The sequence below is a fragment of the Pollicipes pollicipes genome, unplaced genomic scaffold, assembly GCF_011947565.3.
Source record: "Pollicipes pollicipes isolate AB1234 unplaced genomic scaffold, Ppol_2.1 Scaffold_4002;HRSCAF=4701_pilon_pilon_pilon, whole genome shotgun sequence".
Taxonomy (NCBI): Eukaryota; Metazoa; Arthropoda; class Thecostraca; order Pollicipedomorpha; family Pollicipedidae; genus Pollicipes; species Pollicipes pollicipes.
Genome location: NW_023596420.1, coordinates 12,104,591 through 12,116,726, shown reverse-complemented (window position 1 = coordinate 12,116,726; position 12,136 = coordinate 12,104,591). Strand labels below are relative to the sequence as shown.

Below are 12,136 nucleotides of genomic sequence, written 5' to 3'. Positions count from 1 at the left end.
ATTTTTTTCAGGCGCAATTGAGTACCACTTATACCGTTCCTGCCCGCCTCTGCCTCCATCTCCAATCGTCGCCTGCACACACGTAATCGCACAAGCACGCACGCACGCACGCACGCACGCACACACGCACACACGCACGCACGCACACATACACGCTCACCATTTACTATTCTACTCCTCCATTCCCAGCACAACCCAACACCTTCCCGTCTTACGCATCACCAACTCAAGCCCCGGAGCCGACCTTTCGCCCCAGCCTACTGTTCTCCCATTTTCTCGGCGCTGTCGCTCGGTGTCCCACCCCACCGCCGTCGTCTCACCGTGCACGCTCCACTGCCGCCTCGCCACCGCCCCGTCGCCACCCTCACCAATGTCGGCGCCGAAGCCGGCCTCCGTCACCACGTAGCCCTTCTCGCCGACCAGCTTGAGCGCGATCTTGTCGGCCAGCACGCTGGAGTTGCCGTGCGCGATGTTGGCGAACGGGCCGGCGTGGACGAACACGGGCGTGCCCTGCAGGCTCTGCATCAGCGTCGGGCGAATGGCGTCCCGCATCAGCACCGTCATGGCGCCGCCGGCACCCTGCGGCACAGCGGCGACACTGTGACGGCACCCCACGGCACAGCGGCGACACTGTGACGGCACCCCACGGCACAGCGGCGACACTGTGACGGCGCCCTGCGGCACAGCGCCGACACTGTGACGGCACCCTGCGGCACAGCGGAGACACTGTGACGGCACCCTGCGGCACAGCGGAAACACTGTGACGGTACCCTGCGGCACAGCGGCGACACTGTGACGGCACCCTGCGGCACAGCGGCGACACTGTGACGGCACCCTACGGCACAGCGGAGACACTGTGACGGCACCCCACGGCACAGCGGCGACACTGTGACGGCACCCTACGGCACAGCGGAGACACTGTGACGGCACCCCACGGCACAGCGGCGACACTGTGACGGCACCCTACGGCACAGCGGCGACACTGTGACGGCACCCCACGACACAGCGGCGACACTGTGACGGCACCCTGCGGCACAGCGCCGACACTGTGACGGCACCCTACGGCACAGCGGCGACACTGTGACGGCACCCCACGGCACAGCGGCGACACTGTGACGGCACCCTGCGGCACAGCGGAGACACTGTGACGGCACCCTGCGGCACAGCGGCGACACTGTGACGGCACCCTACGGCACAGCGGCGACACTGTGACGGCACCCTGCGGCACAGCGGCGACACTGTGACGGCACCGTGCGGCACAGCGGAGACACTGTGACGGCACCCTACGGCACAGCGGCGACGCTGTGACGGCACCCTGCGGCACAGCGGCGACGCTGTGACGGCACCCTGCGGCACAGCGGAGACACTGTGACGGTACCCTGCGGCACAGCGGCGACACTGTGACGGCACCCTGCGGCAGTGGCGACACTGTGACGGCACCCTGCGGCACAGCAGAGACGCGGTGACTGCACCCTGCGGCACAGCGGCGGCACTGTGACGGCACCCTGCCGCATCGCCAACCGCGTCATGGCACCCAGGCGCAACATGATGTGTTCGTCGCCACCAACATGTGTCGTACTCGGAAAGGTGCTGCAACAACGCCTTGGCGTTAAACCACAGCGCTGTCCGCAAGCCGGGGGGAAGGGGGATGGGGGGGGGGGGGCACGTGGCGTCCGCGGGACGCGAGGCAGCGCGGTCCACAGAGCCCAGGCTGTTGCTGCACCAACTGCACACGGGACGAACGCTAGGCCTAGCTAGCTAGGCTAGGCTAGGTTAGGCTAGTGCCAACAGGACGTGCTCACCACCGAAGCGCTTTGGATTACCTGCAGGCCAGAAGTGGCAGCGACATTCGTTGAGTGCTGCGTCCACACAATGGGTCCATCGCGAGACCCCATACTGGGAGTCCAATGGTCCAATGGCGAGGACACGATTCCGATTGCTGGGACGTGTGCGGTGCTGACATCATGAACTCGACCCTGCGAGCACGGTTCTGATGCTGCAACCATCAGTCCAATGCCGAGAGTGCGAGCTCGATTCTGCGAGAACGAATAGATGCCGAAAGGACGAACTCGATGCCGAGGGTGCAGATCCTACGGTGAGAATCGCGTGATGGGGGGAGGGTCGCCAGTCCGACCGCAGGTCCACCGACCTGTCCACCGGTCAGTACACCCGGTGGGGGGCCGACGTCGGCGCTTCCGGCGGCGCCGGCCGGCCGTCCACCGGCCTGACGAGGCCTGGGGGGGCCGCCGCCTATCTCCGGCGCTTCCGGCGTCCGGCCGCACCGCGCGCCAGTGTGCTCGATGGGGGCTGCGCCGCCACTGCTGCCGGCGCTGGCGCTGGTGCCGGCGCTGGTGCTGGCGCTGGCGCCCGACTGCCAGCGCTGCACGTGCTCGCAGCAGGGCGACATCGACCACCTGCAGTGCCAGTTCTCCGGCGAGGAGGTCGGTGCCGTGGTGGGACGGCCGCCGGCCGACTGGCCGGCGGCCCACGCTCAGGGAGGGCAGAGGGGTCACCAGTCCCAGACACAGCTCGGCAGTGACTCGGCAGTCCCGGGCGTACCCCAGCGACATTGCTGACCGCACAGCGGTGGGGCCCCAGTTCAGGTGCCGTCTGTGTTGAGCGAGGTAGCGTATTTTGACCGGGAGTGTCCGCCGCGGTCCACTGCAGCGCGTGCCGGCCGGCGCCATGCCTGCCAAACGTCACGCCGTCGTGTGGCGGCCAGTGAGCCCCACAGCGCAATGACCGGCCAGACGCAGCCAGTGCGCATCCCGCGCGTGACTGCCGACGGCGCCGTCCGGGCGCACGTGCCGCAGGAGGTGGAGCTGAGCGGTCCTGGCGTGCTGCCCTTCACCAGCTCCACCCTCTACCTGCTGCTGGAGGGCGCCCGCGCTCTGGACGTGCGGCCCGGCTTCCTCCGCGCCTTGCGCCGCTACCGCTCGGTGGCCGTCGACCTCTGGGGCATCGGCAACATCACGTTCGCCGCCGAGTTCCTGCCCGCCAGCCGGCTGAGCTTCATGGGTGAGGGCTCGGCCGACGTCACTGCTTTCATGCATGTTTCCATGGGGAACCTGTTCACGGTCCCACACGTTTCGCGGTGATGTGAGGCGCAATCTCTAGCACGCGCGCGCGGCATTAGAGTAGTGTCAATTCCAATATGGAGCCAAGTTTTGTTACTGACGATGGCATAGACCAAAGCCTTCTTACTGCGATTCGGTCACATATCATTCGCTGTTTTCCTCTGTTCCGGAGTTTCAACGCCAAAAATAGTTGAGGTTGTTGCGACAGATCACGATGAAACGCAGCGCGCGGTGCAGCTATTGTACAGCAGATTTCTGGCAGGTACATAACTGCTGGGAAACTCGTAGAACAAGGCAGAATGATTGTGCGCTGAGCAAGCACACTCGATGGCGCATGCTCTGTCATGATCGTGAACCAGTGTACCGATAGCCGCCATGTTTGGACAGCGACAACTTCACCTTGCGATACCGTATCTACCACTTCTGAATGACAAATGCCGACGAGAAAGTCCGCGCCGCTTATCAGCGCGGGTGTCCTGATACCGACAAGGCGTGATTGCTGGCGGAGCGCGCTGTGCATTGCACTGGCGAGCAAGCGCAAATATGACACCACGCTGCCATATTCACGCCATGATGCCAGCATACCCCCACAGCATATCAGCAGAGCATACTCCCACGCTGGGCTGGCTCAGGAACCACCGCGCGCACCACGTGGACGGGTCAGCGCCGAGCGGGCTCGGCTCGAGCAACATACTTCACAGAAGCTGTATCCATAGAAAAACATCCATGGCGACCAGGCCACGCCTGCCACTCTAGCTGTCGCCCTGGAAGCATGCTGAGTTCGACTGACGCGCGTGTTCATCACAACGCCTCTCTAACCCTTGCATGTTCGCAGCGAGTGTTACACATCTGCTCAGTTCCAGGCAGCATGATATATCTATATATACATGCAGAGCAATGTGCAAAACACCGTGCAGAATAACACTAAGGAAGCATTGCCAGGATGCTTGCTTGAGTGCCTGACTAAGAAAAGGTCGGTAAGACCCATAGTCACAATTCTTCCCGGAATGTTGCAACACTGACTTGCTGCAACACATGAGAAGCATTCTGCGTTATGTAAACATGCCACACCATACAACACACTCCGGATTCAACTTTGCCTTTCTTCCGCGCCATGCCAATGACCGAGTGTCTGGCTACAGGCAATAGGCAACAGACATCTACCAGTCTGGGAACCGCCCGTCTGGGAAACCAGAGCTGCGGGTCCGATCGCCCGCGGTATCCGCCCTTCCCGCCAGGGTGAGAGGCAGGCGACACCACACTGCCCCAGCAGCTGCGTGTGTCGTGAAGCTCCAATGTTGATGACGCAGAAAGCCGCGGCGGACCGGCGTTGACAAATACTACTCTGTCCACGCAAACGCGAGGAACGCGTGCACTGAGTGCGCGGCCAGACGGCAGACACATCCCGAGAGCCTTCAATGTGCCGTGCGTAACTGAACGGTTTTGTCACAGCACACCAGTAGAGTCCAGAACGCTTGCAGAATTGCCAAAGGCGAGAACCGCATTCACTGAGGCATACTGCACTGGAAATCTGGTACCTTTGTGTTGTGGGTCTGACGTCACACGGCTGGTCCGTGTCCTGCTGGACTTCGCCTATCTTACCGCTTGCAGCCTTCGACCTTTGAAAGCATGTTATACCGTTTGCGTGAGGCTACCAGGCATACCACACGGATATTCAGCACTCAGCGTCACACAATGAACACAGCGTTACGGTGTCGCAGTGCCTCATTGCCGGGTGTTGTCATCTGTAAGGATATGTACAACACATGCATGGAATAATCTATATCAAGACCTGTAACGTTGCAATGGCGTGCGTGCCGTGCAATAACGGTTTGCAATTTTGCAACGAATCCTCCTTAGGGTGCTCTTCATCCTCCTGAAAATAATGGTAGCGATTTTACGGCTCCACTTTACTTAGTTCCGTTCGCAATCTGCTTTTGCAACATTCTGCAACCTTTTGCAAGACAACAGATCAACGCAGTTTGTCAGCATTCTTTATGCGCCCCGTTTTCCACTTGCCATCACCGTGTGAACTGGCCCCGCGCGCCCGGGTCCGCGTCGGCCGAGCGGGCCCGGCGCGACTGCCGCCAGCGCCGGCCGCCCACAGGCCTGGGGATCGTCAACAGCAGCGTGGCCGAGCTGCCGCACGGCGTGCTCTCGCACACCGCCGCTGTTGGCCTCCGACTGACCGGCTGCCGGCTCGGCACCGTCCGGCGCGGCGCCTTCGCAGACGTCGGCAAGGTGAGCGCACGGCCGGCCGCGGCCCTACCGGTGCGGCGGCACCGTGACGTCACGGGTGTCCTCACCACCTGGTATGTCCATCTCCGCGTACCGGTGAAACGATCGCCCTCCGCCTCGACACAGACGACAGACGGGGGCACCGTCGCAATGTTGAAACGATCCCTCTCCGCCCCGACAGACGACAGACGGGGGCACCGTCCTACTGGTGAAACGATCGCCCTCCGCCCCAACACAGACCACGGATGGGGGCACCGTTGCAATGGCGAAACGATCGCCCTCCGCCCCGACACAGACCGCGGACGGTGGCACCGTCGCGCACTTGCGCACGAACATCGAACTCGGTTGGCGCTCAGCCATGTGACGGCGTCCGATCAGAGTCCACCAACAGAAGCGGCCAGCGCCCACCCGGTCAGAGCGCCGCGCACCCGCAGCTCAGCCATGTGGCGGCGTCCGATCAGAGTCCACCAACGGGAGCGTGCCAGCGTCCGCCCGGTCAGAGCGCCGCGCACCCGCAGCCCGTCCCCCCTCCTCCCCCCCCCCCCCCCGGCAGGTAGCACCGGCCGTGCTGCCGCAGGTCCGCTACGTGGAGCTGACGCGCTGCGTGGTGGACACGTTCGAGGGGCCGCAGATCGGCCGCCTGCTGCTCAGTCACCGCGAGGACGTGCACCACGGCAGCCGCGGCTTCCAGCTGCAGCACTGCCACGTGGGCGCCGTGCAGGAGGGCGCGCTGCATGTCAGCATGGCCACCGACGACGAGTTCGTGAAGGTCGGTGCTCCCGGGGGTCCCGGGCGCACATGTGGCGGTCAGTGTCACACGGCATCAAGTGGGAACACCAGATGGTGTGTTTGGAGTTGTTATGCTCACATCAATCGACCTATGCGTGGAGGGTTGGTAAAACAACGTTGTCAAGCAAATATTGGTTATATCTTCAAAACTCAAACTACGATCGAAGATCTTTGACAATATATACCACGTTTGATTGATAACGTCGTTTTGCCAGCACAGCCTGATACAGTGTGGATTGATAATCATCAGCAAAAGAATTTCCAACTAATAATGCCAAAAAGCGAGGAGCTCACTGTCTTTCTTCCTTACAACACGTCAGCAGAGGATGTCTGCGCGCACGCAGCGGTTCAGCAATAGCCCGTGCTCCCTGTTCTAGTCCAGTTCACCCTGACCAGTTGACAAAGGGACACAAAACAAACGCAGCACTCTATCTAACGCTCGCGGCCGCCGCTAGATGTCACGTCTGATGCCCGCCCTGCCACCAGACGTCCCGTCTCGCGCCCGCCGCCGCGCCCGTCACTACAGCTGCCCAACGCACGCTCGCGCCGTCAAACCCGGCCCCAGACATGCCGTCCGGCGCAGTGGCGCCCACCCCCTCCCCTCCAGTCCGCCTGACGCCCGGTCGCGCCGCCAGGTGGCGTCCTCCACCGTGGACGAGATCGGCCACAGCGGGCTGACCGTCCGCGGCTCCGGCTCCTTCCTCGTCAACGACACCACGTTCGGCCGGCTCAGCACAGACGCGCTGGACGTGGACGTGCGCGGTGCCGTCGACCTGCTGCACACCACTGTGCGCGCCGCCGCCGCCTTCCCGCTGGCGGCCGTCCGCGGCGGCAACGGCACGCGGCTGGCGCACGTCACGTTCGAGCAGGCGGCGCGGCCCGGCCTGCTGGCGCTGCGCGGGCCGACTGGCGCCGAGCGGCTGACGGCGCTGCACTTCCGCTGCGCCGCCGGGACGCCCGACTGGCGACGCGCGCTGGAGGCGCCCGTCGCCGCGCCCGACGGCCAGCAGCGCTACCTGCAGCGCGCGGCAGCGGCGGCCGGCTGTGCAGCCGACGTCGCGGCGCCGACGGCGCAGGAGGCGGCGAGAGCGGAGCCGCAGCGACTGGACCTGGTGCCGCTGGTGGCGGTGGCGGCTGCGGCGACGGTGGTCGGGTTTGTGGCGGGGGCGGCGGTGGGGGTGGCGCTGCAGCGCCGGTGCACCCGCCGCCGGGGCCGGTACGACACGTTTCCCCTCATGCGCGTCGAAGGCGCGCACTGAGACCGCGAGGACTCCTGCGCGGCGTGCGTCACGCCTGCCCGCTGGGTCGCACACAGGGAGCGCGGCTTTCACCGCGGTTATGAGAAGTGTTTAGCGCAGCGTGCCGCTAACGGGATACGGAATTGTCCGGGATTGGCGGGATCAGCCGCCTGTGCCGGCAACTCTCAAGCCATGAGGGTCGCCATTTCACGACGGGTGCCGTGAGAGCGCCGGTGACACGCGCCGCGTGCGTGATTTCAGTCGGGAGCTCGCGTGTGACGAGTCCGGTGATCTGGCGAGCACCCCTCGTACGCTGGGTGTTTTAGGGCGTCGTACAGTTCACTGAGATCATTTGTCACAGAACAGTTGCCCTTGAAAATGGTGTGCGGGTGGCGAAAGCCGGGCTGCAGATGGAGAGCGAGGCGTTTATCTGCACACTCCGCCACACTGTGTAATATTGCCATGATATTCAGCGGGAATGACGAAGGTGTAATAAGGATATTAAGAAGCCGGGTCCGCTGACACGATACATGTGTCTCGTGTGTGTCTCATTCACTCTCGCAGGTTTTCTCCTGAGATCTTGAGCAAAGTGCATACAGAGCTTTCTCCCCGTGCACGTGTACCAACGTGAGCCATTTCGCGGTTTCGCTTTCGTGATCTGCCTTAATTGCGAGCTTGTCTCAATACAACAGAGAAACACCAAACAAGCACATTGTTTCTGGTCGGCATGACATGATACACGTTACACCTAGTTCATCACGCGATATCGTCAGTGCTACCTCGGGACCACAGACCGTCCCCTAACCTGACCTGACCCGGGCACTCACCAGGCCACCAGCGGTGACGGGCAGCCGTCCCCAGACCTGGCCTGGCCCGGTAACTCACCAGGCCACCAGCGGTGACGGGCAGCCGTCCCCAGACCTGAACTGGCCCGGAAACTCACCAGGCCATCAGCGGTGACGGGCAGCCGTCCCCAGACCTGGCCTGACCTGGACACTCACCAGACCACCAGCGGTGACGGGAAAACCGTCCCCAGACCTGACCTGACCCGGACACTGACCAGGCCACCAGCGGTGACGGGATGGCCATTCCCCGACCTGACCTGACCTGGACACTCACTAGATCACCAGCATTGAAGAGAAAGCCGTCACCAGACCTGACCTGGCCCGGAAACTCACCAGGTCGTCAGCGGTAACGGGACGGCCATTCCCCGACCTGACCTGACGCGGATGCTGACCAGGTCACCGGTAGTGACGAGAAAGCCGTCCCCTAACCTGGCCTGACCCGGACACTCACCAGGTCGTCGGCGGTGACGGGATGGCCGGCGCGGTCGGACGCCACCACGCAGCGGCCCAGTCGGTCACGCATGTCTCGCAGGCTGGTGGTCAGCGCCAGCACGGCCATCACCTCGCTGGCCACGGTGATGTCGAACTGGCAGACGCGAGTGCGCCCTTTCTCCGTGTCCGACTGGCCGACGGTGATGCGGCGCAGGAACCGGTCGTTGGTGTCGATCACTGCCGAGGAGGAGCGGTCGCAGTGACCAGGAAGTGATCCGGCAGTGACCCGGCAGTGACCCGGCAGTGACCCGGCAGCGACCCGGCAGTGATCCCGCAGTGATCTGGCAGTAATCCGGTAGTGACCCGGCAGTGACCCGGCAGTGACCCGGCAGTGACCCGGCAGCGACCCGGCAGTGATCCGGCAGTGACCCGGCAGTGATCTGACAGTGACCCGGCAGTGACCCGGCAGCGACCCAGCAGGGGTTAGCGGCAGGTCAGTGCGCCGGGAGACCGCGAACGGGCTGCAAGCGCCAGCCGCTTTGTGGAAACGGCGTCGGCGCTTTGGCTTTGTCGCCTGTTCACAGACGGCGAGGCGCAGCGCTGCTTCAGCATGGCAGTAAATTTTGGCCCAAGACGTTCACTGTATGGTACATGACAACGGCCGTCAAAGAACGTCATCGCGCATCACATCGTTTGACCTAATGACTCCATCGCAGCGGAGCACGCGCTGGGGGTGGCAGGTCATGGCCACGCGGGACAGACCCTCTCACCGGGGAGGCTGCGGCGGCGGCCCCGGCTGGCGGGCTCCCAGCCGAGCCAGACCGCCCGCCACCCACCTCTCTGCCAGGTGATGGTCTCCGGGTCGATGTCAAGCCGGACGAAGCGGCGCACCTCCTCCTCGGTCAGCGCGTCCGGCTCTGTCTTCTCGATGCCGAGGCGCCGCAGCCGGCCCAGCTGGATGGGCGAGAAGGCGCGCGCGCCGTTGCGCGCCGGCACAAGCCGCCCGAACAGCGCCGCGTCCGTCTGCGTCGACTCGTGGAACATGCGCGCCTCAAGCTGCGCCGCCAGCAGGTTGTTGGCCGCCGTGATGGCGTGGATGTCGCCCGTCATGTGCAGGTTGAACTCCTCCATCGGGATCACCTGCGAGTAGCCGCCGCCGGCAGCGCCGCCTGTCGGCAGCGGTCAGGACTGTCGGCCGACGCGGGGTCTGCGTGCGCGTCACAGTGACTCTTTCCCGCCATGTCTGTCAAATACGAGATCCTGTCTGTCAAATACGCCATCCCGTCCTGCATATGCAAGCAGGAGCGTATCCGCTTCTGGCTCCAAGCCGTCGAAATTGGCCGGTGCTTCTTTTTTTAAAGACGTCCAATTTTGACAAATGAAGCTGCTTGGAACGTGCCCAAGCTGCTGAGAACAGTTTGGGAGACAACCAGACGAGTGCACATAGCTGGCGAAGCCCACGTACAAACTCAGGATGCATCTCCCTCGAAGCCCCACGCGCGTGCGCACTACGCAGAGCCGCCCACATTCACAACGCACGCTGCATTCTTCTGGGCAGACACTCTGAGGAAGTCGGAGACGCCGCTAGTCCGCGTCCCTGTCCCACACAGCACCATCCCGTCCCGTCAGCGTCCCCCTCCCACACGGCACCATCCCGTCCCGTCAGCGTCCCTGTCCCACACGGCACCATCACGTCCCGTCAGTGTCCCTGTCCCACACGGCACCATCACGTCCCGTCAGCGTCCCTGTCCCACACGGCACCATCACGTCCCGTCAGCGTCCCTGTCCCACACGGCACCATCACGTCCCGTCAGTGTCCCTGTCCCACACGGCACCATCCCGTCCCGTCACCGTCGCCCCCACGCCCAGTCACCTTTGATGCCGAACGTGGGTCCCTGCGAAGGCTGACGCACGCACGCGAACACGTTGCGGCCCAGCTCGGCGCCCAGCGCCTGCGACAGCCCGATGGTGGTCGTGCTCTTCCCTTCGCCAAGCGGAGTCGGCGTGATACTGCAAGTTCAGCCGGCAGTCATTAGATGGCTCTGCTCCATCTTCCGTCACAGCTATTTCCAGCAGCAAGGCCATTTGCCCCAGATGCAGTCGGATTCCCGGGCTCTTGCAAGGCCTCTTGCTAGACACTATCATGGACGCGGATCTAGGATCGCATGAAAACGCCGAACACATACGTGCCTAAGCTAGAGGTCACACGAAAAAAACGCGATGTCCGCTCTTTCTGCCCGGATGAGAGGCAGGTAACACCGCATGGCCTTAGCTGCAGCAGAGTACGTCATAAAGCACCAATGACAACACAAAAAAACAACAGTGGAATGGATTGTACCACAAAATGTTCGACATCAAACGGAAACGGAAGACTAAGTGGAGAGGACAAGGAGGCCACTTCAACGACAGGTTGAGCCGACGGTTCACCGTCGCGGCAGCCGTACCCACGACATCTCCGCATGACGATGTATTTTTCACAAGGTCTACCTGGTGTGGTGACTTTTCACTTAGGCACATCATGTTAAACAAGATAGGCAGCATTCGATCCGCCACAGCCCTGCCCACCGTCTCAAAAAGCCCCGCCCACCGTCTCTCCAAGCCCCGCCCGATCCGCCACAACCCTGCCCAACATCTCTTCAAGCCCCGCCCGATCCGTCACAACCCTGCCCACCGTCTCTCCGAGCCCCGCCAAATCCGTCACAGCCCCGCCCAACGTCTCTCCAAGCCCTGCCCGACCCGTCACAACCCTGCCCACCGTCTCTCCAAGCCCCGCCCGCGCCGCCAGAACCCTGTCCAACGTCTCTCTAACCCCGCCCGCGCCGCCACAACCCTGCCCAACGTCTCTCCAATTCCGCCCGAGCCGCCACAACCCTGCCCACCGTATCTCCAACCCCGCCCGAGCCGCCACAACCCTGCCCACCGTCTCTCCAAGCCCCGCCCGATCCGTCACAACCCTGCCCAAGGTTTCTCCAACCCCGCCCGAGCCGCCACAACCCCGTCCAACGTCTCTCCAACCCCGCCCGAGCCGCCACAACCCTGCCCAGGGTCTCTCCAACCCCGCCCGAGCCGCCACAACCTTGTCCACCGTCTCTCCAAGCCCCGCCCGAGCCGCTACCTACCCGCCGACCACCACGTATCGTCCGTTGGCACGGTGCTGCAGCCGGTTCAGCACCGAGAGCGCCACCTTGGCCTTGGTCTGACCGAACAGGTCGAGCTCGGAGCGCAGCAGGCCGACGGCGGCGCCCAGCTCCGAAATGGGCCGCGGGGTCTGCGCCCGACTCACATCAATGTCACTGCGGGAGGGGGGACACAGGTCAGACAGGTCATACGCCGGGCCGGGGGAGGCGCGTGCCGCCTGGTGGCCGGCACACAGCTTTTAAACTGTACAGCTCCCTCTGACAAGATTAATGATAAAAAGACAAGCTGCACTTGCTTCACTTCCTCCACTGACAACACGGCCACCCAAAGATTCACGGACTTAAACAGCTTGGTTCTTCCATTGATATTGACCAACATG

At 63.4% G+C, this 12,136-nt stretch overlaps 1 protein-coding gene across 2 annotated transcripts in view; it reads right to left on the bottom strand.

Moving 5' to 3' along the window:
* The window catches only part of pug (pug C-1-tetrahydrofolate synthase, cytoplasmic), a 61,123-nt gene that overhangs the window by 40,316 nt on the left and 8,671 nt on the right, over positions 1 to 12,136 (bottom strand). For both annotated transcript variants that reach the window (XM_037216707.1, XM_037216705.1), the window contains 5 exons: positions 11,739 to 11,912; positions 10,493 to 10,629; positions 9,456 to 9,788; positions 8,639 to 8,856; positions 369 to 579 (listed from right to left, as the gene is read on the bottom strand). In XM_037216707.1, the coding sequence (XP_037072602.1) occupies positions 369 to 579; positions 8,639 to 8,856; positions 9,456 to 9,788; positions 10,493 to 10,629; positions 11,739 to 11,912 (1,073 nt within the window). The remainder of the gene's footprint in view (positions 1 to 368; positions 580 to 8,638; positions 8,857 to 9,455; positions 9,789 to 10,492; positions 10,630 to 11,738; positions 11,913 to 12,136) is intronic.